This window comes from Chenopodium album, chromosome 1 (genome assembly GCF_948465745.1).
Source record: "Chenopodium album chromosome 1, dcCheAlbu1.1, whole genome shotgun sequence".
NCBI lineage: Eukaryota > Viridiplantae > Streptophyta > Magnoliopsida > Caryophyllales > Amaranthaceae > Chenopodium > Chenopodium album.
The window spans coordinates 76,339,684-76,366,731 of record NC_137834.1 but is presented as its reverse complement, the minus strand read 5'-3'; the positions used below and the strand labels follow the sequence as shown (position 1 = coordinate 76,366,731).

The 27,048-nt window shown below is 38.1% G+C and overlaps 1 protein-coding gene across 1 annotated transcript; it reads left to right on the top strand.

The window, feature by feature from the left end:
- The first annotated feature begins 907 nt into the window (after positions 1-907).
- Positions 908-26,626, top strand: LOC145603862 (kinetochore protein NUF2 homolog). Its single transcript, XM_081659867.1, has 11 exons — positions 908-1,226; positions 1,315-1,533; positions 4,617-4,707; positions 4,793-4,972; positions 5,572-5,661; positions 6,551-6,658; positions 7,414-7,467; positions 9,964-10,078; positions 10,165-10,322; positions 10,424-10,519; positions 26,308-26,626. The coding sequence occupies exons 1-11, from the start codon at positions 1,054-1,056 to the stop codon at positions 26,380-26,382; spliced, it is 1,359 nt and encodes a 452-aa protein (XP_081515993.1). The 5' UTR covers positions 908-1,053; the 3' UTR covers positions 26,383-26,626.
- Positions 26,627-27,048: the final 422 nt, after the last annotated feature.

The following is a 27,048-nucleotide window of genomic DNA, read 5'->3' as shown; positions in this document are numbered from 1 at the left end:
GAAACACATACATTGTATTTTCTTGAGGAACATTTGCAGAATCCATAGCAATTACTTCTAGGTTTCCAAAAAAAACAAAGAAAAGGTAAGATAATTACTCATATGAAGTAAAATTAAAACTAAAATCAACTAATAAATACTCAAATAAAGCTATAATCAAACAAAAAATAAGATAAAACCAGAAAATAAAACATATTTGAGAACTAAAGTAAACAAAAATCAAATTAAAATACACAAAATAATTAAAATACCTAAAATCAAGCTAAAATCAACATAATAGCACAAATTATCAGTGATTTCTAGGTTACCAAAAAAAACGAAAAAACTGGACAATAACGAAAATAAGCAAAATCAACTTGATAACTACTCAAAAAAACGAAAATAAAACTAAAATCAATGAAAAAACAAAGTAAAACATTATCGACACAAATTGATAAACAATGTGAGCTGAAATCAGCGAAAATCAAACGAAAATCAAAACGAAAATCAACAAATGTAAGTGAATGTGACCTAAAATTAATTGAAAAACACGAAAATATAAACAATAAACTCACCTTGACAAAGAATTGATGAAGATTGAAGGAGTAGTGATGAAAAATCAGAGAGAATAGCAGAGAGAAAGAGAGTAGAAAATAGAGAAATTGTGAGGAGAGAGAAAATAGCGCGTGAAAGAGGAAGGAGGAGAGAGAAAAAACGCAGGAGTTTTGTTTGACCGGGATTTAATTGTGGCCGATGCATGTAATTGATCCAACGTTTATAATTAGTCCTCACATATAATAGGGTTTTCACATAAGGGATGTGGTCTCATATGATCACATACATATATATATATATATATATATATATGCACTAAAAATAATAAAAAAAAACCGGAAATTTAAGATTCAAATTAGTGGCATTACACAAGCCCTAAGAAACAAAAATTCCACTTATCTTTTCAAAAAGGTGAAAACAAACCAAATAACCAACAATTAGACTCATAATTCAAGAGTTAGAGACTTAGGGTTCTTGAGAAGTTGAGAGCAGTGGTGGATTTTTGAGTTTGGGATTTCGATGGCAACAACGCAATCAATGTACTCGCTTCCAGTTCTGGCTCGCCCCGAAATCATCGGAATTTTAGCCGAATACCAAATTATCAATATCTCCGATTCCGATCTCACTAACCCTACTTCTAATTTCGTCTTCAATCTCTACTCTTCCCTGTTACTTCACCTCGATTCTCTCCAGTTAATTTTAACCCTACCCTAATTTGTCTTTCTGTTAATTTCATTTTTTAGCTGTTTTGAATGACATTTTCAATTTGAATTTCTGCAGGGAGGATCCTAGTCAGGTCGATTTCGAGGCGTTGGAGCGGTTCGAGAATCCTGATATGCATGTTGATGCCATTAGAGCAATCAATTTGTATAGGAAAATTAAGGATGTTTTAGCTGCAATTGAGTGCCCAATTAGTTTCACCTTACCTGATTTGATCCGCCCCGACTCCAATCGTACTGTCAAGTTTGCCTCTGCTATCATCAACTTCTTCCTTCATAAGTGAGTTGCCTGCTTGTTGTTTACTTGTTCAATTTCATATTTCAAATTAGTTTTCTAAATTTTAATGGTATCAGATTGGGTTGGTATTTGGGTTGTGTGTCTAAATTCTGTATGCTTCATGAACTGTAGGGAATTACGCCATATGTGATAGAATAATGCTTACCTTCATGAACTCTAGGGAATTACGCGAAATGTGATAGAATAATGCTTACCTTCATGAACGGTAGGGAATTATGCGAAATCTGCCCTTAATCTCTTACAAACATGTGGTATACTGGCTACACCCTCGCACCGAAACTGAGTTCATGCTCTATGCTGAGTTGATTATTACTTCATTTCAAAAATTTCCTGGGAGATGATAAAGATTAAAAAAAAAAAACTATTTTTCTTTTGTCATTCACTTTATTGAAATGAGTACCTTTTAAAATTTTATTAAATTTTACTACCTTTTATTTTTCTCATATGCTGGTTTTGCTTTCCAGTATATGAATTCCGTCTAAAAAAGCGTTAATCACTACTCAAAATATGTATTTGTCCTTTATTTTTTCATGCCCATTTATTGCTATTTACAATAAATCTGAATTGTTAACCAATTTGTTCTTATGAAAATGGGGATGTTGAAGATACATTGTTTAGGACAAAAATTAATTGTAAATATGCATACAAGGGGAAAAAATACATACCCGAGTCTTGTTGGTATTCAGGAAAACCAAAAAAGAATTAGTTAAGGGGCCGTTTGGTTGGGGTATTCAGGAAAGGGAATGAGAATCAATCACCCCGATTCCCTTTGTTGTTGTTTGTTAAGCACTTTCTTTCATTCCCTTTACCCCATTCATTCCCCCAAATCCCTCTAACTTCATTCCCCACCCCCCTAGGTATTTCCATTCTCATTCCCTACCCACCTTCACACCACCACATCACCACCTTCACACCTACCAACACCACCGGAAATCAGCCCACCTTACCACTGCCGACACTACCCCGACCACCGCCGCCCCTCCCACAACCACCGCTGCCCTTCCCCCGACCCTTGCCGCCCTCCCCTCCCCCGCAAAACATCCCACAACCCCCGCAAAACCCCTCCCTATCCTCGTAAAACCGCCGCCCAGCCCTCCCACCACCCTCACCGACCCTTCCCCGACCCTCGCCGCCTGTCCCCTTCCCCGCAAAAGCATTCCTCCGCCACTTCCTAAACCCCTCGTCGATCTAGGGTTTTTTCGGGGCTGTGGAAGGTTTTGCGAGGGGCGGGGATGGCCGAAGAAGGGAGGCGAAGGGTGAGGGAGGTGTGGCGACTGGTTTGGTGGTGGTTCGGTGGTGGGAACGTTGGAGAATGAATATGGTTGTGTGGTTGTGTGGTGGTGGGACTGGTGGGTCTCATTCCCTTTGTTTTTAAAACAAACAACACCCCAAATTTTAGGTATTTTCATTCCATTCCTTCTCTTTCCCTTTGTTCATTCCATTCCGATTACCCCGTGCGAACCAAACGGCCCCTAAATATATAAAAAAAACATAAAAATTAATAAAGGTGGTTTTTTTTTAATAAAGAGATAAAAGAAAGGAAGTCAAAACCAAATTTACCTAAAGATTATACTTCCCCCGTTCTAGAAATATTGCAATTTGCAATAGTTACCATTTTAGGAAGTTTCACAAATATTGCAACAAATTCCTTGTCTCTCCTCATCACGTGGGTCCAAATCTTTATTCCTCTTTATTTCTCCTCTTCTTAAAATCTGTATCCCCCACCTATGTTGCAATAATAGAGGAACATAGGAAGTATCTGCCTTTTTAGCCGGTTTGAATTTGGCAAGTTGCTTGTTCAATTTTTGTGGTGTAACGTTGTTAAATTTGACTGTTATTTCTATCTTAATATCATTGAAATTGTCATAAACTACAATCATTACAATTTTTTGTTTAATAATCACTTAATTAAGCATTTTTTGATATTTGATTATTTCCCCCATTTTAAAATAATTGACACACTTTCCTTTTTTCGTCCGTTCCCGAATAATTGACACTTTACTGAAAATGGCTAGGACCCACTAATATTTAATTGTTTTTCTAACTTACACAATGACCCATCACTTTTAAGGTCTATATTAAAATAAGCCTTACCCCCACTTCACTAACTTCTCTTTACTATGGCCCATGCACTATATCTATGAATAAAATAACATTCGACTAACTTCGGGTTCGTTTGGCATTGCTGCAGTTTTTTGGTTTTTTGTTTTTTAAAAGTATGTAATATATGTCCCATAATGAATCAAAAATTATTTAAAGTTATTAAAAACATGATAATTTTGAAAACTGACAACAGAAAAGTGGAAATACCTTTTTCTTGTTTTCTGTTTTTGGTTTTCAAAAAAACAGAAAACTGAAAACAAAAAATGATGCCAAACAAACCCTTCACTTTACAATAAACAATTCAATAAAACTACCTCACTCAACACATTTCTTAAACTCCATGCCCATTTTAATGTGTCAATTATATGAGAACGGAGGGAGTAACATACATTTAATAACCCTTTGCCCTTTCTACGGGCCATAAAATGACCTATTACATACTTTTTCTAGCATCTTACTCATTTTGATATCATGGCTATTGTCCAACATATTTGAGAGCTGCCTGGTGAAGGTCCAAATAGGGGCCAAAATAGGTTTTTATTGAAAATTTCACGATAAAGGTGTTTCCACCGAAGAATAATGTGATGTGGTTTTTGACCTTACATCTTGTAAACTATAAATACTTTAACAAAATGACCTTTGAAAGTCCATAATCAGACAAATCTTGCTGCAATGATTTTGATATCGTATGTCCTTGCATATCTTGACAAATTGATGGTCAAAGTTGGTGAGCCTTCAGCGCAAACTTGAATCGTGATTTTATTGGAAGTAGTGACAATTACCATGTTCATAAAAAAGGTCGATTACGCTATAGTTTCAATGATGTTAGTGTTTAAGTAGTGTAATTACTTGTGACTTTATTGTCTTGTATGCTTTGTGTTTTCTCAATAATGGATCATTTGTATATTGTAGCTATCTTTGTTATTCTGATATCTGTTATATATGCATTGCCAATGGGACAGAGATTCAAAATTGGGTATGCTAAAGCCATTTGCTGAAGAACTCAATGTACTAGAAGAGGAGCGCAAGCAACGGGAGGATAAAATTTCACTGGTGACATGCTTTATTAAAAATATCTCCGTAAAAGTTGAAAACATGGGTGGAAATATGTTTTGATTAATTATAATATTTAATGCAGTTAGGAGAAGAAATTGCAGCATTCAATGAAGCAAGAGAAAGGGAAAAGCCTTTGGTCCTAGAAGCTGAGGCTAAGGTAAAGGAATTGCAGCAAAACCTTGATAATCTCAACAGCTATCAGTTGATTTTGAGGAAGGAGCGTCAAGCAATGAAGGAGAAGGCTGAAGAATTGGAAAACACTGTAAGAACTTTGTTAGTTTCCTTCTTTCAAGTTATCACGTTTTCTCAATTAATTATTATTATTATTATTATTATTATTATTTTTTTTTTTTTTTTTTTTTTTTTTTTTTTTTTTTTTAATTTTTTTTTTTTTTTCAGTTAGGGACTTAGGGATAATTGTTTCTTATACATTGACATTGTTTACTTTGGTGCTCGTGTAATACCCTTCCATTGTTATTACTAGCTTAAGGTGGTTGTTTTTTCACACTTTTAATTTATAATTTTGTTACCAGTGAGCAAAAATGGCTTTGTAAGTGAATTTGCAACCAACATATAGTACTGGGTTGCCAGGTGTTTATAAAAATTTGCAATCATATCTAGCACAAATCTTGAGTCAACTGTGCAGTATATAATGCTGAAGTGATAGACCAAATAAATTTGCTAGTTTTAAAGTGGTTTGTTTATTCAATATCTATTACAAGATCTGGTGCAATAGTGTTTGAATTGTACCCTTAATGACATTGTCAAAACTCAAAAGTAGTTTCATATATTCTTGATGTAGTGAACATCCCTTTGTTTCTGTAAGTAACTGCTGATAGGTTTGATTTTTCTTTCATTAAGGTTAAAAGGTCAGAGTATGAACTCATCCAAGCTACACAAGAGAATGCTACTTTACGTTCTAAAATTGTGCAATCACCAGACAAACTTCAGGTATAAACTCTGCCAGCTGTAAACTGTACTCAGTTTTATAGTTCAACTGTATTTTAGCTGTTTATTCATTGTTGATAGAACTACAAATTGTTATTTCTGCAACTCATGATTGTTTTTTAGCTTAAGAAAGTATCTCTATAATGTTATGGTCTAAAGACATAGTCTGGTACTCTTTTTTGGCTCTTAAAAAAGTTTTCATGAAATTTGACATCTTGAGCAGCGCATCAAGATTTGTTAATTATTAAGAATATAGGATCAATTGGGCTCTGTCTTTTCAGCTTCTTCCTCCCACTAATTTATTTTCTTTGTTGAAAAAAATATAAAGAAGTATTATATAGAGTGCGTAAGTGTGTTGACAATGCACATGATGAGGAAAATCATGCACGTAACTTGCTGTTTTAATATGATACACCATAGTACTGCACATTTATCCATGAGGATATCAGAAATATTATTTCTTCCCATCTGATATGACTCTGGATTAATAGATATGTTGGTTTCCTTGCAATACTTTTCGTTTGTGCTAAAAACGATCAACTTGATTTCCCTGATCGAGATGTTTTAAACTATATATATAGTACCTGCTTTTGAAGCTGTGTTTTATAAGGTCTCTTTGTATGATTATATTTTAGATGCTCACTTGAGGCATTTGTGCCTTGAATATATTTCATCCAAACATGTTAACATTTCTTTCTCTCCTTTCCTTGGGTCTTTTACATACAAGTATAATTAATTTTAAAGGCCGCTGGGACGGGAGGGGGGGGGGGGGGGTGGGGTGGAGAAGCAGATGTGCAACGGAATATTATCTTAATTGATTTTGTTATGTTCTATATTCATCTGATATTCTGAAAGTCTTGGAACTAATCACTTCACTTCTTACATATGGTAGAGGACGTTAGAGGAGAAAAAAGTAGTTCAAATGGAGGCAAAAGATTCTGAAAGGCTAGCTTTCCAAAGTTTTCAAGAAAAGACTACAGTTTTGGAGGTTTATACAAAGGTAATATGTGATAGTCTTATTTTTGTTTGTGGTATATGATCATTTCCTATGCATTGTGTCGCATGGCTTGCAGATCTAATTTTAAGATTTATTTGTAATATTTGTCTTTGCTTTCCATATTAGTTTCATAGTTTGCAACCTTGCATACCTTAATTTATTTTATTTTATTTAATATAATCATCTCTGTTCATTCCACATGGCTTGCGTACTGATTTCATTTCTTGTTTTAGAGATGATTGATTTATTGTCATTTCTTGTCTTAGAGATGACTAATTTATCGTCAGTTGGCTGTGTAGAATACTTTGATTTGTTGACATGAAATGATTTGATTGGTAGCCTTGTTGATTGTTGATTGGAGAGATGAAACTTATTGTACTTTTAACTGTTAAAGGTAGTATAAGTTCTAGCATGATTTATTTTTCTAGAAATTGAAGATTGAAATACTACGTTGTTTACATCAAGAGGTAAGGATGTGGTTTTTATGCTTTTGGTTTTCTAATTTTCAAGATTAGACTGCTATATTTTTTGTTAATTTAGAATTTGGCTGTATACTAAGCCATTAAAACTATGATTATGTTAATATGCTACACGATTAATATATTGCTCATGTTAACTAAAAAATTTGCCACAAGTATCAATAGTTTCTGTTTCCCTCCATGCATTGTGCATAATGAAGTTGGACTGCTATGAATTTGTGAAGTAGAGAATTTTAAGGAAGGCAATTCACAAGTCACCCTATGTGCTGCTTATCTCAGGCTTCGCAGAAAATGACAAAGCAGTTGGCTCAGATGCAAGCAATACAAGAACAGGTTTGTTTCTTGTAATCAGTCTTGTATTTTAATCTGTTTCAGAATGTAAGAGATATAGATCCTAGGCATATATTCGATTATTCCGCCAGCTGAAGTAATATATATTTTTTATTCCCATAAGATTTTTACAGCTACAGTTTGCACACAAATTAAGATAATTGGAGAGAGTATGTTGATGTGGTGATTATGTGGAAAAAAAGGTGGACAAAGTAAGAGGGTGGAAAAAGGTAGGTGAATATAGGAAAAGATAAGTAAAAGAAAGTGATAAAATGGGGTAATTTTTTTTTTAAAAAAAAATGAAAGGGGTAAATATATAGGGGTAATGTGGGTAAATTATTTAATGAGGTTTGTCGAAAATAGAATAATGTAAATGTGTAAATAACTATCAGGAAGTCAAGGAACACATTAAAATAGAAAGTGTAAAGAACTTCAACCATTAAAATAGTAACAATATCATCATCCCAAAATATAATGTACACACACACACACACACATTGTCGTTGTGAGGAACGTTTTTGCTCCTCCATCCAAATAACAATATCCTAATTATTTATACAAAGGAATGGAAAATAAAAAAACAATAAGTTCAGATAATTTTAAAATACATGGAGTGGCAAATGTGAAAAAAAAAAAGTGAACAGTGGCAAATGTCAAATTGTTGGGTTCAATTTTAAAGAAAGGAGTAAAATCAAGAAAAGGTAAGGAAAGCAAAGAAACCAAAGCCCCTTTAATATAAATCATACTATTTTCATTTTCTTAAATTACACTTATGTTTGCATGAGAATTAAGCCCCTAAGAAAGAGTGTGTAAAGGTAGGACAAGTGACCCAACAATACAAGTGGGTAGGCTGTGGTGGCCTCCCTTAATATAATACTATAAGCTGGTAGGTTTTAGTGGGCCAAATGAGGGTATAAGTGTATAACAAACTATGCCGTCAATGTTATAAAGGTAATAAAGGTAAACTGCAAAGAATTAGGTGGTCTCGGGGCTGGAGTGTACCGTGTTTATGTATATATGAGGGTTGTTGAATGGAATGAGGAAATTAAAACTCCAAGAGAGCGGAGTGAAATTAAAAATTGTTTTGATGAAACCTAATATAGTTAAAGGGGTAGAGATGCACACAAAACCCAACCATACATAATCCTAGGGAAATAATGTACCTGCATCCCTTTTACCAAATCTTTAAAGTTTGTAGGGGAAAGAGTGAAGAGATTCATGCTATATAAGAGTTACGAAAATGACTCAAATCTTTATCTTTTGTGCATTTTGTAGCATGTTTTTTTAGGGTTCATGATAGAATGTTATTGAAATTGAATATTAAGATTCTTTATTTAATATAATTAAATTTTAAAATCTATACTAATATATTAAAAGGCGTTTCTAAAAACGTCTCTACGCCACGTAGACCTATTCGCTACGCCACGCCACGTCACTCAACTCCTTATTATGCCACCTCAATATGCCACATCATCCGCACCTCTAACAATACTTAATGTTGCCTCAACTATGGGCGTGTTCGGCAAAATATAGCTGTGAAGGTAGCTGTTAGCTGTGAAGATAAATAATTTAGATATGAGTGTTCAGTAAAGTAGTGGTTGACTAGCTGTTACATATAAAAATCAATATTTTATTTTTAAAACTATAGATTAAATTTTCAACAGCTACTTGAAAAGCTACCTCTAATTTCAAAAGCTAATATTTCTAACTTTTCACAAAAGCTACCTCCAACACTAAAAGCTACCCTAACCACTACTTTGCCAAACACTCACATTTTTTGTTGAGTAGTGGTTTGACCAAGTCAAACCACTAAAAGCTACCTAAAAGCTACTCAAAAGCTAACGCCGAACACGCCCTATATTGGAAAAAATTATATGGATGAGAAGGTTTGAACCCTTGACCTCTTTAAAGAAATGTTATTGTTTAACCATCTAGGCAAATAGTCAATTATGCTTTAATGTTGCACACTAAATAATATTATACTATAAAAGTGTGGAATATACATACTACATACACACTATTAAATGTTCTTAAAAATTAGCACTTGCACAACTACAGATGTAGTATCCCAAGCTACTCACTAGTTTAGTAATGAAAATTTGTAAAAAGAACATAAATTTCAATTAGTACATGCCACGTTGGAAGTGTTTAGCAAACAACTTCTGAGCCTCAGAGGTCTGCCAAAGTTTCAACTCCGGTTCCCTTTATTATCTTAATAATTCATTAGCCAAGTATCCTAATAAACACTCTAAGAAAGGATAAGAAATTATGATTTGGAAAGAATTGTAGTAAATGCCAAATATACTGATTTCCATCTTTTGGCTGTCTTTCATCCATTAGTGTTTATTATACCATAGTTTTAAATTGGCATCCCAGTAATCTGCCATTGGGTTTGGGCTCTGTGTGGTAGCATTTGTGTCAAACACCAACGATACAAGAGAAATATGTATATGCTTAGTTATGTAATTGTTAATTGACAAAAGTTGGGTACTCTTACAGGTGAATTCTTACAAATCTACTGAAAAGGATGTTAAGCAACTGAAGTCTAAGTTGAGTGATGATCAAATGCTGGAGAAATCACTTGAAGCCAAAGTAGTTGAATCCCAGTCCAAAGGTTTTTATCTTTTGAGATTCCTGAGTAGCTGCTTTGTTTCTTTTCAGACATTGTTTTGCCTGCAACTTATTCTTTGCTTTTCACAGCTAGACAGTCGGATGAACAAAAACTTCTCATAGAAAAGGAGGCAATGCTGAGACATGAAGAGGACACAAGGTTATTGAATAATGCAAAGTTGGAGGCAGAATCACGGAAACATGATCTAGAAACACGGGGAAGGAAGATTGAAACTGTGGTAGCTGAGGTAATCTATTCTATAGTTACAAAGTTTTTAAGATTGCTGGTGTAATAGGTATCTTACATTTCAAGACGTTTAAGTTGTCTTTTGTTTTTATTAATGTCTAGGTTGATTCCATAAAAGAAATGATCAAGTCAACAAAGGATCATGCAGCAGTGACACAAGAAGAGTTGTTGAAAAAAGGTGAAGCGATTGTAAATGAGGTAATTTTCTATATTATAGAGTAATCTGTTGTTTGTTCTAGTCCGATTTATTGTTTTATGGACTTTCCATATAATGTGCAAGATTTATCTTTTCCTTCATTTAAAATACTTGTTTTATTATTATTTTTTATGCAACATTTTTTCCTTTTACGCATTATTTGGATTGAGAGGATTGGAGCAAAAATAAGAGAAGAGAGCAGAAGGGATTCATCCTCTGTTCTTTGAATACCTTTTGATATTGGAGGGAAGGGAGGAGAAATGGAAGGATTCATTTTCCCTCCTTAAATAAACCAAATCCTTCCAATGTTGGAAAGATTTGGAGGGAAAATGTAACCTTAACTTCTCCCTTTCCTTCCATTCCTCACCCTTCCTTCTTCTTCCCTCCCTTCCCTTTATCCTCCACTTTGCTATCCAAACAAACTGATAATGTGAATTGCTTCCTCGTTAATACTTTTATTCTATATATCTTTTATTAGGGCTTACCTGGATTTAAGGGAATGGTTAGAGGGTTAATGATTACGAGAAGATTTGTTAGGGGGTAGTAATTTTAGAGGGGAAACTATTAAGGAGACTCATTTATAGCAGGTTTGGCACACGGTATTTTATTACTTGGGAAATTTATTCTTGTAAGGAAAATATGTATTTCAATTCCTTAATCTCACAATCATTTTTTTTTCCTTTTCTTTTTTCCTTAAAATTATTAAAATCTGATCAATCCCAATAAAATCATGAAAGCAAAATCTGATTAACAAACATGAAATTTATCCCAATATTATTAAGCCCAGTCAAGACAAAAATCCCACATTTTTATTTTCACCCATTTAATCAACAAAATCACATGAAAGTACTATTTAAAAACTTAGATGATTGAATTTATGGGTAATACTACATAGTAATCTGAAAAACCATAGTAATATATTTGTCAAAAGAATTAAAAAAAGAAAAAAAAAGCATGAAGAAGTAATGCTTGGAAAATTGAACATTTTTTAGTTGACACCGTGGAACGCTCAAGTTGTCTCACAAATAAAATTAGGGGAAAGATTGTAGTAGTAGTATTGCGTAATAAAGCTGAAAGCTTGTAAAGTGTGACAATGGCTTTAGGCCATCACTCTCCAAAACTCAATACAATTTTCTGGATACTCTTCTCCTCTCTCTCTCTACTATTTATACTACTTAACTCTATTACATAATTGGCCAAGGCCTTAAAGGCTACAACTACTACTACTTGTCTTATAGTGCCATACATAATTAAAAGGCAAATAATCCAAAAGTCCCCTGCTTTGCTGCTGCCCTATTGAGCCGTTGGTGCTGCTATAGTAGTGGGTGCATTCTTTGCTGCTGGTTGTGTGCTCTGCTGCTGTCTCTGTTCCCTTGGTCTCCTGCCGTACACCATTGTGATTGGTGGTGGTTGTGGGCTCGTTGCAATACTCCCCCCCAAAAGCGCCACCTTGTCCTCAAGGTGGAAAAGAGGAAATTGAGAGTTAATTGCTGCTGCATCTTCCCAGGTGGACTCAAACTCCGGTAAGCCATGCCATTGAATGAGCACGTCCAACCCTTCTCGCTGCCCCAATTTTGGTCTAATATCCAAGACCTCTGCTGGCTCCACCACAAGCTCCAACTCTGGGGTAATTTGTGTAGGGATGTTAGGCGAGCTGGGCACATCTTCTCGAGCAAAAGCAGCCTATAAGCCACCCTCCCAACTCGCTCTATCACCTCAAATGGCCCATAAAATCTGGCAGCTAGCTTCTCATAAGGTCTCCTGGCCACGTCCCTTCTCTTCTTATCAGCACTGTCCTTCATGATCTGCTGAGCTCTTAATAAATTGAACTTGAACTCATCAAGCATTACATCCCTAGCTTGTAAGGATTCTTCCACGGAGTCCACAGTGGTTTGCCCCAGCTCAATGCGCACTAGTCTTGGAGGATCCTGCCATAGAGCACCTTAAAAGGGGTTTCATGAGTCGAGGAATGAGATGAAGTGTTGTATGAAAATTCAGCCCAAGGCAGCCAACTCGCCCATGATTTGGGATGTTCCCCTGCAAAACACCTCAAGTAGGTTTCTAACCTCTTGTTCACCACCTCCGACTGACCATCGGTTTGTGGGTGGTATGAGGTGCTCCGATGGAGCTTCGTCCCTTGTAGCCTAAACAGTTCGCGCCAAAATATGCTAACAAAGATTCTGTCCCTCTCTGTCACGATGCTATTAGGCACCCCGTGCAATCGCACCACCTCTCGCACAAAAATCTCCGCCACTCCTTGAGCCGTGAATGGATGTCGGAGTCCAATAAAATGAGCATACTTCGACAATCTATCCACCACTACCAAGATAGTATCAATTCCCTTAGACCTCGGCAAACCCTCGATGAAATCCATAGTGATATCATCCCAAACTCTCTCCGGAATAGGCAAGGGTTGCAATAAACCGGCTGGGGACTGCTGGGAGTGTTTATTGCGCTGACACACTACACAATTCCGAACATACTCCGCTACGTCACGCCTCATTCCCATCCAAAACCACTCCCCTGCCATGCGCAAGTAGGTTTTTGTTTCCCCTGTGTGACCTCCTTCCGGAGAGTCATGGTAAGCCTTGAGCAATGCCCCCTTCACACTCGAATTACGAGGGATAACCCAGTGACCCTTAAATAATAGCAGCCCCTGCTCCACTGTATACCCCTGCCCCCATACTCCATTCTCTACTGCCTTCTGAATTTTTTTAATTGTGGCGTCCCCTTGAATCTCCTTCTTTAACTTATCCTAGTTAATCCCTTGAACCGTGACTAATGACCCCAATTCACCCTCATTGACATCCTCACCCCTCCCTGACAAAGCATCGGCCACCCGATTAGCCACCCCGGGCTTATATTGTAACTCAAAATCAAACCCAATGAGTTTCCTCACCCACCTTTGGTATTCCATTCCTACCTCTCTTTGTTGTGTGATGAATTTCAAACTTTGTTGGTCGCTTCGTACTATGAACCTCCTTCCGAGTAAGTAATGTTTCCACTTTTGCACCGCCAAGCACACCGCCATAAGCTCCTTCTCATAGATCGACTTAGTCCTTCCCGAAGGCCCCAACACCTTACTATAGAAAGCTACCGGTCTGCCATCTTGCATTAATACTGCCCCGAGGCCAAAACCGGATGCGTCGGACTCCACTACAAAGGCCTTCTTGAAGTCCGGCATCACCAAAACGGGCGCGGAAGTCATTGCCTTTTTTAGCTTTTGGAAAGCGTCATCCGCCGCCAAGGACCAACCACAATTATCCTTTTTTAATTGCTCTGTTAAAGGCTAAGCAATTTGAGCATAATGATGGATGAACTTGCGATAGTAGGCTGTGAGCCCCAAAAATCCCCTTAAATCCCGTAAGGATTTTGGTGTAGGCCAACTTACCATAGCCCGGATCTTTTCTTGATCAACAGCCACGCCCACCCTCGAAATTATGTGACCTAGATAGGCTACAATCTCCCTGCCAAATTCGCATTTTTTTTGATTAGCAAACAGAGTGTGACTTTTGAGGGTACCCAACACTATCTTCAAGTGCTCAAGATGCTGCTGGAACTGTATACAAGTATGTCATCGAAGAAGACGAGCACAAACTTGCGCAAATAAGGCCGGAAAACCTCATTCATCAAGGATTGAAAGGTGGCCGGGGCGTTCGTTAATCCGAAAGGCATAACTAGGAACTCGTAATGCCCTTCGTGGATACGAAACGCCGTCTTGTGTGCATCACCCGGCCTCATTCGTATTTGATGATACCCTGCCTTTTTGCGCGCCATGTAGCTCATCTAAGAGCTCATCAATCACGGGAATGGGGTATTTATCGGGCACCGTTTCTTTGTTTAAGGCGTGGTAGTCTACACAAAACCGCCACGAGCCGTCCTTTATCACTAGAAGAACGGGACTTGAGAAAGGACTCGTGGTGGGCTGTATAATTCTCGCCTCTACCATTTCCCGAATTAGCTTCTCGATTTCATCCTTCTGAAATTGAGGGTACCGATACGGCCGTATACTAACGGGATTGCTGCCCTCTTTGAGGACTAGGGCATGCTCATGCCCTCTATCCGGAGGTAGTCCGGTTGGGCTGTCAAACACCACCTGAAATTCCCTCAACACCCCCTTCAAAAACTCAGGCACCTCATGGTCAGAGTCTGAATTGGTTTCCTCCAGCCGATTACATTCAACCAACACACCTTTTTGCTTTTGCAGCGTTCTAATCATAGCTTTTAGTGTAATCCTTGTTCGAGCCAAGCTAGGATCGCCCCGGATCTTAACAGTTCTTCCTCCTAGGTCGAAGCTTAGCTCTTGCAATTTCCAATTCGTGAGCACCTCTCCTAGTTTCTCCGGCCACTGCACACCCAATATCACGTCCGAATTACCGAGCTGAAGAGGAAGGAACTCTTCCTCGATTTCCAACTCCTCACTAAGTTTCAGTTTCACTCCGAGGCAATGCCCTTGCCCTCTAATCGCTTCCCCATTACCCAAAGATACTCCGAACACCCCATCTCCGGTCATCGGAAGGCCTAGCTTCTCCACCGCCTTCAAAGATATGAAATTGTGGGTTGCTTCGGGGTCGATCATCACCACCACGACCTCCCCTTTGATCTTCCCGATTAGTTTCATGGTTTTGGGATTTGAAATTCCGACTAAAGAGTTCATGGTGATTTTAGCCGGATTTAACTCCTCTTCCTCCACCGAAGTTTCGATGGCGGCCAACTCCCCTGCTCCCTCGTCGTCCTCCTCCACCAAGAGCACACTCAACCCTTTTGCTGCGCATATGTGCATGGGTCCCGTCTAACGGCCGTCATATCTAAAACAGAGACCCTTCGCGCGCTTCTCTTGGATCTCCTTCTCCGTCAAACGTCTCACCTCTCCACTGAATCTAGAGGAGTTGGGATAGGATTGATTTTGGTAATTGGTAGATGGGTAATTAACAGAACTTTGGGGGTTTTGTTGGTTGGCTCGTGTTTGGTTAAGGGTGGGCTGAGAAGGGGTTGTGGATTGGGCCGGCCCAGTACCCAGTAAAGTGTTGGCTGGGCTCTTGTTGAAATATGAGTAAGGGCCCGGTTTGGCAAAGGCCCCGCCCGTTTTCTTGATGCTGCTGACCCGGTTTCGCTCTTCTACCCGCAACGCTAGGTCCATTGCATCCTCCAGGGTTAAAGGGTTTAGCATCCGGATCTCGGCTCTCACTTCCTCCTTGAGGCCATTGATGAATTGCCCTTTCATCAAGCTTTCGGGAATATCCGGGTGAGGTGATGCTTTCTCAATGAATGCTCTCCTATATTCCACCACCGTCGTTGTCTGTTCACGGCGAGCCATTGCTCGTGAAGTGTACCTGCGTTGACGGGCCGAAATTGAGTCAAGATTCGACTCTTCACGTCTTCCCAGCCGACCATGGGTCGCCGGCGGCTCTCCCATTGATACCAGAGGAGGGCATCTCCGTCCATGGCCACGACGGCAGCCTGAAGCCTCTCCGCTTCCGTTAATCGATAGAACTGGAAAAACTGTTCTCCCTGGACCAGCCGTCTGGGTTGGGTCGGAGCCATTGAAGGACGACATCTCCAACTTCCTGTACCTCCAGTTCCCACTACCTTCACGGTTGCTTTGGTTGAAATAGCGCATTCCTCCACCGTTTCCGGTTCCCAGTTGCCGAACCTCAGGCCACCATTACATAACGGCGTCTCATTGAAGTTTTCACCTCCAAAATGATGGCTACCTTCCTTGTTCTGAAGAGCCGTCATCATGGTTCTTATCTCCTCAAAAAACGTGTCTTGGTCCCTCTTCAACGTCTTCTGGATCGAGTTCTCACCGTCCCCGATTCTCTCGAGAATCTCCTCCACGCGTTCCTCCAGCGCGGCCACCCTCTCCGGCGTCACCGTCAGCGGCGTCGGAGCCATTGCTCTGATGCCAAGTGGAACGCTCAAGTTGTCTCACAAATAAAATTAGGGGAAAGATTGTAGTAGTAGTATTGCGTAATAAAGCTGTTAGCTTGTAAAGTGTGACAATGGCTTTAGGCCATCACTCTCCAAAACTCAATACAATTTTCTGGATACTCTTCTCCTCTCTCTCTCTACTATTTATACTACTTAACTCTATTACATAATTGGCCAAGGCCTTAAAGGCTACAACTACTACTACTTGTCTTCTAGTGCCATACATAATTAAAAGGCAAATAATCCAAAAGTCCCCTGCTTTGCTGCTGCTCTATTGAGCCGTTGGTGCTGCTAGGGTGCATTCTTTGCTGCTGGTTGTGTGCTCTGCTGCTGTCTCTGTTCCCTTGGTCTCCTGCCGTACACCATTGTGATTGGTGGTGGTTGTGGGCTCGTTGCACACCGCTTGACTTTTACACTATTCACACACTACACTTTGACTCGCTTTTGTGATTTATAGATACGATAAAATTTAATCATGTGGGATCTTATTTGAATCGTCTATATGTATATTTTATTAATACCCACTTTTTATAATTTTACAATGTTAGATAATTGAAGTTATTAAGCGTTAAAAATATGCGTTGGCAAGCGTGATAATAAAATGGTGTCAACTATATATATAAAAAAAACAGAGGAAGTATACAATTGTTATTCAAAATGAAGAAAAAGAAGAAGAAAAGAAAATGAAGTTAAAAATTGCAGTAATATATATATTATTTTAAAAAAAATCTAATTATTGAAAATCAAGTAAATAATTTTTTTTTATTTTATTTTTTTTTTATCCGTAAATCAACATAAAAATTGAAGTAAATATATTATAAATAAAAATCGACTTAACAAATTATTGAAGTAAAAAATTTCATCATGCATACCAGATCTGAAAACAAATTGAAATTCAAATTGCAATCATGGGCATGGAAGGAAGAAGATAGAGAATTTGGGATGAAAAGAAAGCCTAGGTAAGTTTGTGACGAGAGAAAATTTAGGCTAATGGAAATGCCAAGTTGGACTGTAAGCGGATATTTGTTACTATAGCCTATAGGGGAGGGAGGTTGGATAATATGTTATTCGAGGGGAAGTTGGTCTAAAAGATTATACTCAATCTTGGCAAAGAATACAATTCCATAATTATTTACCCTTTAACTTTTACACCCCATTTCTGGTGGGGCCTCAGTTGTAACTTTTAACTAATCGTTCTTTGATGAAATCTCTGTTACCATATATGAGAGAACACCATGTGCCCTCTGAATTTTGCTTGGAACCATAATTCTATTGTTGATTATTGCCTAATAATTACTAGTTTTTGAATAACATTCGGTTACTTTATCCGCATTTGATCCGTGCATCACTAGAGGGAGAATTGATCACTATCACTTTTTGAGGTGAAAACTGAAAAACATTGTGCATAATCATACTATCTTATCATCTCTAATATCAAACATCATTTAACTTATGAGTCTTTAGCCTTTTGCATTCATTCATTCAATTAAATTTCAATGTAACCACAAGGTTAGTGAAATAGCTATAATAGCCTTTCCGAAAATGACCATCCTAATTAGTGATTGTTCCAATAACAACAATAATAGAGCCATAGTCCCAAATGATCGGGGTTGATTATCGTGAATCGTCATAAGGAATCGTTTAACCATGAAAAGAGGACATAATAAAATAAACAGTTGAAAAAGTTTGAAAAAGGTGTGTAAAGTGAGAAAAAGAAAGAGCATCCCAATATAATTTAAGAGAGTTTTAAAGGAGTACTAAGAATAAAATTTAAGAAAGTTTAAAGTAGTGGTAATTGTTTTGGGTAATTTTTACCCAAGCCACGTGGGTTAACCAAGTGCTGACACGTGGAAGACCTAGATTAGTCCAAATTGGACCAATCTCCATTTGACACGTGCCATTCCCAGAATTTGGGAGAAAAGACGGCCTTCAGGGCCCAAATCTTGAGAAAGCCGTGATTCGGCGCAGCCCAACAGAATTAGGTCAGAGTGACCTAATCAGGAGCACATTTACCAATGACCCTATAAATAGGGAGATTCTCCCCATTTTGGGGACATCTACAATTTATTATAGCCTACCCTAAATTCTCTTACATCAGATAAAACACTTGATCTCGTAATCTGAGAAGATTTCACCTTACTTTCCGCACCTTTTTACATTCTCTAACACGTTCTAACTTGATTGTCGGAGGCGGAGCTCTAACCACCTGTGGGGAGAGTACCTCAAAGACGGTTCAAGAGTCTGTACCACCACCAGACAGTGGCGGAGCCAGGATTTCTTCTCCGGGGGGACAAATTTCGGAGGTTTTATGTTTCGACAAAAATCTCAAGAGAAAAATTGAAAACATAAATTGATTAATATTTATCCGAAATCACATTGACAATTATTCCGACAAAAGAGGAGTAAAACAAACTTCATTGTATATATATGTAAATTTATGTTTGTAAACCCAATTCCAAGTTTATATATATGTAATTCAATAATTAATAAATATGAATCAATGCAATTACCTTATCATTAAGTTAATTAAATAGTTTGTTTCCAAAAAAAGTTAATTAAATAGTTAAAAATAAACGCAACTTTCTTAAATCAATCATATTATTACAAATGTACTATATATAAATAAAATTTAAGATTTAGTTACGAACAATTAATTAATCATAATCTATTAGAAATGTAAAAAATGGAATTTAAGCACACTTAGTTATAGAGAATATTAAATAAAAAAAATATAGAGATATGTATGTATTTGTTAAGAATTGTATAAAATAACCTATTAATAATCACTATATAGCAACGGTTGAACTAAGTATATACAAATTATTTACTATAAAAGGAAACCCAACAACAAGAAATGGGAAAAAAAATCTCCTATAACAAGAAATAGGGAAAAATAAAAAAATAAAAAAATTGTTAACACTAGAGTAATCCAAAAGGCAGAGAAAAAAACTGTAAAATGTAAGGTTAGGTTTCGAACCTAAGACCAAGAGTAAGGCATATCCACAAGGCAACCACTAGACCATGAGCATAATTGTGATATTTGCAGTAAGCGTTTTTTATTTATAGAGTTAAACTGTATATGGGGGGACAGCTGTCCCCCCATGTTCTAACGTGGCTCCGCCAATGCCACTAGACTAGCCGTCTTACGGTTGATGGGAGGTCTTTACAGACCATGAAGACGACCACGATGTGGACGTCGAAACATATGGCCTATGACGGGTTACTCATTGCCCAACACATCCATAAAGCTGGTACCAGCATGCTGGACCACCGCTTGGTAATACCAAGGCGACAAGGGGTCAGGCTCCAGAAACCCGAGACGAACTCATGAAATTCACGACAAGTTTCAAGGGTGAGATCAAGGCCTGAGAGGATGGTGGCTCTTGCATCAAGCTATGAAGAGGAAATCATTCAAAGAGGCAGCCTACTCCACATCCAAAGGAAAAGACTGGACAAAGATCCTTTTGCCCCGACGAGCACAAGGAAGGTCATCCGTGCCGTTTAGCTGGATGACAACAAGAAAACCTTTCCCGATGCTCGACATGTCATCGAGTGAAAACTGTCTGAGTCAGCCTCTACATCGAGCTTTCCAAACAGTTTCAAAATACATCTGCAAGGATACTCTATCCTTGCATGAGAGCCATACAGGCGGCAATTTCGTCCATTATGGCCCTCGAATGATTGGGAATGCCCCGTATATGCCCAAGATGGCATACGGGCCATGCACCCCTCATTTCATGCAGCCGACCCTCTTTGGAGGACAGACGGCATACAATGTCCAACCTTTGAACTCACAGCTCCGTCTGCTCATGGTGAATAAACTTCTGCGTTCACCAAGGAGATAACCGAGGTGGCACAGCCGGCCAAGGTTAAAACTGTGTTGGTTGGTGCCTATGATAGTACCTTCAACCCGCAGAATCACCTCATGCCTAGGAGGATGCTATGTTGTGTCGATGCTTCGATGCTTGCGGGCTACCTTGAAGGGCATAGCCCAACAATGGTTCGGCAATCTGCCGGGTGCATTGCATTGACGGCTTCAGGAAGCTTGCTTTCTTGTTTGCCTCCAACTTCTCAATGAACATCCCTGCTAAGAAAACAAGTCTTGACTTGAGCACCATAAGACAGGGAGAGAGGGAAGGGATTCGCTCCTATGTCAGACGGTTCAGTCTAGTAAGAATCCATATTCAGGGGTTGACGAGATAGCCTATACGGACTTCTTCAAGGGTCTGAAGGATGGGTCGACTTTTAAGTTCGACCTTGTCCGAAAGAGGGTCTTCACCCTCAAGAGGCATCGATAGAGGCGGAGAGCTTTATTCAAGCTACCGACCTCTGCTCGTCCAGCTATCAGTCAGACTCCAAGAAATTTGACAAACAAAAAGAGAGTCAGTCTTCTAGCTGGCAGAAAAGAAGTTTGGCAGTTGATGAGTCTCATCGCCGTCTAAAAAGAAAAAGAAAGAATTCAAACCGTACGTCCCAAGGTATGAGTTTAATAAAGACTGTCACTCCACCTTCATGGAGATAAAGGACCGACCGACTATTAAGAAGCCGAATCCAATGAAGAGTTTACACACATGCGCTAGGTATCATTCGACTTCTTCACAAGCACCACATTCGCAACCCAATCAGGGAAGTTACATGGCCGAATAAACTCAGCATCTAATGCCGCTTGACTTCTTTTCTCGCCGTAATTTCTTTTCTTTTGTCGGACGAGCTTCGTTTTAGGATCCACGACAAGTTTACCCAAGCCACGTGAGCTAACCAAGTGCTGACACGTGGCAAACCTAGATTAATCCAAATTGGACCAATCTCCATTTGACACGTGCGTTCCTAGAATTTGGGAGAAAAGGCGGCCTTCAGGGCCCAAATCTCGAGAAAGCCGTGATTCGGCGCAGCCCAACAGAATTAGGTCAGAGTGACCTAATCAGGGACACATTTACCAATGACCCTAATAGGGAGTTTACCCCCATTTTGGGGACACCTACAATTTATTACAGCCTACCCTACATTCTCTTACATCAGAGAAAACACCTGATCTCGTAATCCGAGAAGATCTCACCTTACTTTCCGCACCTTTTTTACATTCTCTAACGCGTTCTAATTTGATCATCGGAGGCAGAGCTCCAACCACTTAGAGTCTCCGTTATTTTGAGTCTCCGTTATTTTGCAGGTACATGCACCGGTGGACCAGTGTTCGAGTTGTAACTCTCCCGAGGGACAAAAATACCCAAAACAGTAATAATTTGTAAGTAAAACACACAACGGTTTGAGAAAACTTTAGGAAATGAAAACAATAAAGTTTATAAAATACGAATTGAGTAAAATAATAAAAATAAATGCTAAGATAAAATAAACAAATGTATATGTATAACCATGATATGCTCTGACGTGAATTTTCTCCGTCCATACCGCCCTATCCAACACCATATTTTCCTCAACTCCCAAAGCACTCATATCACCATCGTCCAAGTTTTCTTAGGTCTTTCCCTACCCCTTGCGGTCTCAACATTTACAACTGAAGCCTCACTTGGTCTTCTTCTTCTTACCTTAAGCAAATCTCTCTTATCTTGTACTTAATCGATGTAACCCCTACTTTCTTCCTAATTATCTCATTCCTTAATCGATCCTTTCTTGTATGGCCACACATCCATCACAACATATGCATCACTGCCACAGTCATCTTGTGCACGTGGCAATGCTTTACGTCCAACATTATGTAGCATTTACCAAGGCAAGCCTTATTGCCGTTTGGTAGAAGCAACCTTTTAATCTATGAGTCATGCTGGGATCACATAAAACCTATCGCACTCTTCCACTTCAACCAACCTACTTAGACTCTATGAGCTATATCAACATCCAATTATCCATCCGTTTGAATAACATATCCCAACTATGAACCTTCGACAATCTTTTCATCCAAGGTGAGCAACCTTGTTTCCCTATTTCTCACGCCGCTAAAGCTACATTCCAAATTGTATGTCTAACTTTCAAGCCATGAGATTCCAAAACCTGTCTTCACAATGTTTACGTACCTTCCACACCTTTTTTTTGTCTCATCAATAAACATTGTATTGTCAACAAAAATCATACACCATTGTATATCATCTTGAATTGACAATGAGTTGTTGACAATAGCAAAAAGAAAAAGGTTAAATGTAGAATCTTAATGAACTCCAATAGTAATAGTAAGCTTTTTGATCGGTCTTAATAGTGGTTCGTACACCAAAGAATCTCCCTTTCAATACCTAACCCCGAAGATGCTCCAGAATCATAATAGAGGAATTTCCAGAGTATAGGATGGAAGCTTAATCGGAATAAATTCGAATGGCACCTTATCGTTGGCCTTCTCCAAATCAATAAAAAACATATGCTAATCCTTTTTTTTTTCCTCGATAGGTCTCCATTAGGCGTCTTAAGATGGAATGATGGATTGCCTCCATAGCTGATCTTCCATGCTCAAATCCAAAGTGATTTTCAAAAATATTCACACTTCTCCTTAACCTTTTTTTTTATCACTTGCTCCTAAAGTTTCATAGTATGACTCATAAGTTTGAAATTTACACAATCTTGGACATCACCTTTGTTTTTATACGAAGGTATTAAAGTACTTTTCCTCCATACCAAATACATCTAATTACATCCCCAAATCTTGTTGAAAATAATTGTTAACCATTCAATTCTTCTTTCTCCCAAACATCAACAAACCTTAATAGGAATGATATCTTCAATCCCATCTAATTTAGTGACATTCTGACTTCTCCCTTTTGAGTCATTCTCATATGCTTCCAATTAACCATATCATGATGGACACTTGTATTACCTTGGGTTCGATCTCCAATGAATAGGCTATCAAAGTAAGACCTCCATCTGTGCTTTATTTCCTTGTCTTCAACAAGAACCTTTTGGTCAATATCCTTCACACATTTGACCTTTCCCATATCTTGTGTGTTGTGTCTTCTAGTCTATAGATGCCTCTTTCCCTTTGCTTCGTATCCAAGCTTGCTTAAATTTCTCGATTCACCTCCGCTCTGGCATTTCGTTTAACTCATAATTCTCATCACCTCTTTATTTTCCCAACATTTTATGGCATTGGCGTTGGCTCTTAATCGCTAAATGCACTTCTTCTTGTCACCAAGATGGGTCCTTACTAGGTGGCATGCTTCCTTTGAATTCTCCTAAGATTTCTTTTGCCACTTATAACCCCATGGAGCTACTTTGCCTTATGTCCAACCCACTTAGTTTCTTATAGGCACATTATGTAAATTCTCCTCCCCTACTAATTTAACCAACCTCCCGATCAAAGAGCCGATATTCCAAGTACAAAAAACATCCGACATTCCTTGGACTAGCTTCTTTACTTGTGTTCGTTTGTCATGTGGAAACCCTTGCATACTCGAAACCACAACCAGCGTGAAGTGTAGCGCATTGTTGAGTAGGGAACGCTTTCACGACACTCAAATTTTGATTAATGTCCATAAGATGTGGCTAAGTTTGTGGTTGCCACAAACCTACCGCAACCCTCCTTTTTTATTCAGGCGAGACCAACGACATTGAATGCTACTAATTACAAGCGGAGTTACTTGGTGACTGTTTATGGGGGGGGGTATTTTTTTTTTTTTTATAAAGGTTAGGAGCGTTTAATCTATGTGAGAGATAAACTAATGTGGGGTTGGAATACAATAGATGAAACTTGGCTACTGCTTCTGAACCTAATTAATCAGTTAAAGCCTCAATTCCATAAGTGGGTTAATTACATGAATCAAAAGTGACTATTCGGTAATCCGTATAGTTATCCACAAAAAATTTCCTCCTCCATGCTAAATTTTTTTTAATAACCAAAAAAAAAAAAAAAAAAAAAATTCTTACCAAAATCTTATAAAAATTGTAAATTAGATAAAAATGCATAATAGATGCATATCACTAATGATAATATGATATTGCTTTTACTAAGGGACTTGCAAGTTGCAACAGGACCATAGGTGTTTCTAAAATGTCACCGATATCTTCACATATCACTATGTCTCGAGGTTACCACGAGTGACTTTCCCTCCGTACACCCTCTCCAATAGTGAGACTTGAGTGAGTATTTTTAGGAGAGAGAGAGTATCTTTTGCAAAGGATACCAATAACTTGGTATCTAAAATTAGCAACTTTCATTTGGAGTTTTAATTTTATTTTTTTCTAAAAAATACTTAAAATATGATTTGGTGGGCCATAAATTGAAAGGGACATTAGTATACTTTAGAAAGTCTCACCATTGGGAAATTAGACTTCACATGAGTTGCTAAATTGAGAAGTGGGTTGGGTATCACCATGGAGGTAAAAAACAACTCATTTTGTATTTCATTACTCAAAGTTGAGTATCACCATTGGAGATGGTCTTACGGGGATAAAACTTTAGCCTCAATGATGGTTAGTTTGGCTATTTTGCTCAACAAGTCGCCTTAGAATGTACCATAAAAGTAAACAAAAAAACCGGTGCATATCATTACATCAATACGGGTGGGAAAAGCAATCCCATGTTAGCATCGCATCATCCCATCATATATCAATGGAGTCAATATTTTGTTGCAGCCTTTAGTAGGAATGTTCATATCCGGATACCCGGGTTTTCGGGTACCTGAAAATCCGGGTACTCGAATCTTCGGGTAGTTTGATACTCGGCCCATGTCCCGACCCGAGAAGACCGGGTACCCAGGTTTCGGGTACCCGCTTTTCTCGGGTCGGGTCATATGGTACCCGGATTTGAGAGAACAATAATTTGCTCAAAATGTGAAAAATGATAAATAATCCAAAATATACTACCCAAACTTCACAGAGCTCACACAATTAGAAGTACAATTAAAAAAATACACACAATTAGAAGAAGTTAAGTACAACTAACAATAGATCCTTATTAAAGATTTAATTAAAAAAATAAATAAATAAAAAAATCAAAACAAAATCCAGATTTTACATCATGATATCATCATTCATCAATACCAACCATCAAATATCATCATCAACCATCTTCTTCCCTCCTAATTTTTTCCTTCTCTTGCGGTGGGATTCAACTGCAATAGCAAAGGCACCAAGATTCTTGGTGGGTTGATGACGATTCTTAATGGGTTGATGATGATTCTTGCTGGGTTTTGTTTGCGTTTGTGAGTGAAAGAGAAGAGAGAGAAAGAGAAGAGGAGGTGGGTGGCGTACTGCGCGTGAGTTGTGACTGTGAGTGACCAGTGAAGGAGAGAGAGAGGGAGGAGAGGGAGAGAGAGGGAGGAGAGGGAGAGAGAGTGTGGCGGTTGTACACATAAAACCTAATTGTCTAGCAAATAACAATATATACTCCGTATAACCTTGTATTTAACCAAAAAAAAAAATGTTAACGGGTCAGCGGGTACCCACTTAACACAAAGATCGGCCTATGACCCAACCCGCTAAGCTTCTTTTTTCCGGGTTGGGTACCCGGCCCATTAAATTTGGGAAAAACAGAAAAAATACCCGGTTAAATTTATCGGGTCAGGGCTTTTTGAACACCCCTAGCCTTTAGGCTATTCATGATCTTACTTTTGTCATTTTGTGGTACTTTCTGCAAAGTTGCCTCAATAACTATTTATCATTGATCTGTATGAATTTTCTGCTGTTCCTGTGTTACTCTATTCATGATCTTACTTTTGTCATTTTGTGGTACTTTCTGCAAAGTTGCCCCAATAACTATTTATCATTGATCTGTATCCTGTGTTACTTTTATTGATTTTTTTTTTTTATTCTTGCTACCGAAAACAAATGAAACATGTTTAAAAGGGAGAGATTGTTTCATACAGAATGGTTACAATGTACTACTTAGTATCTGATGTATTCAATATTTGCTTACATGTAGCTAAATTTGTACACAAACTCCACTGCACAAGTAATGTCAAACATGAAGTTGCCAATGACTGCGCCAGGGAATTGAGCTTGTCCTCACTCACACATATTGACATTGGCTTGGATGCGAGGCCAATCATGTTGTAAATATTTAGGTCCTATGTACATGTATTTAATCTTTGTACTACCTTCGTTTTCTTGAATTCTACCCAATTACTATTTATGTAGTTAAAGTTAAATATCTTTGATCTTGTCTTTGAATTATGTAATCATTATCATGTAGGATTTGTTTTGATATTATAATTTCATATATAATCTCTCTTCACAGTTCACACCCACATGGATTTGATTTATTTTTGGTAAAATTGCTGGGAATAATCCCACCTTTAGGGTATCCGTGATGAATAATCCCACATTTGGTTTTTTTTTTTTTTTTTTTTTTTTTTTTTTTTTTTTTTTTTTTTTAATAATTCCACCTTTATACTCAATCCGCTCAAAATGATCCCAAGTAACTTGTAACCGGTTGAATAAGTAAATTTTTTTATTAAGATTAATGTACACGTGTTATAATTTAATTTGTCCAAAAAAAAAAGCAAAAAAAAAAAAAAAAAAAAAAGAGGAAAAAACCATCGCCACCTAAGCTGCTTCACCCACTACCATCCTCACCCAAACCCAGACCCAGAACCACCATCCCACCCCGCCCCGTAACCACCGTGCCGACGACGACCAGGCTCCCACTCCAGCTAGCCCAACC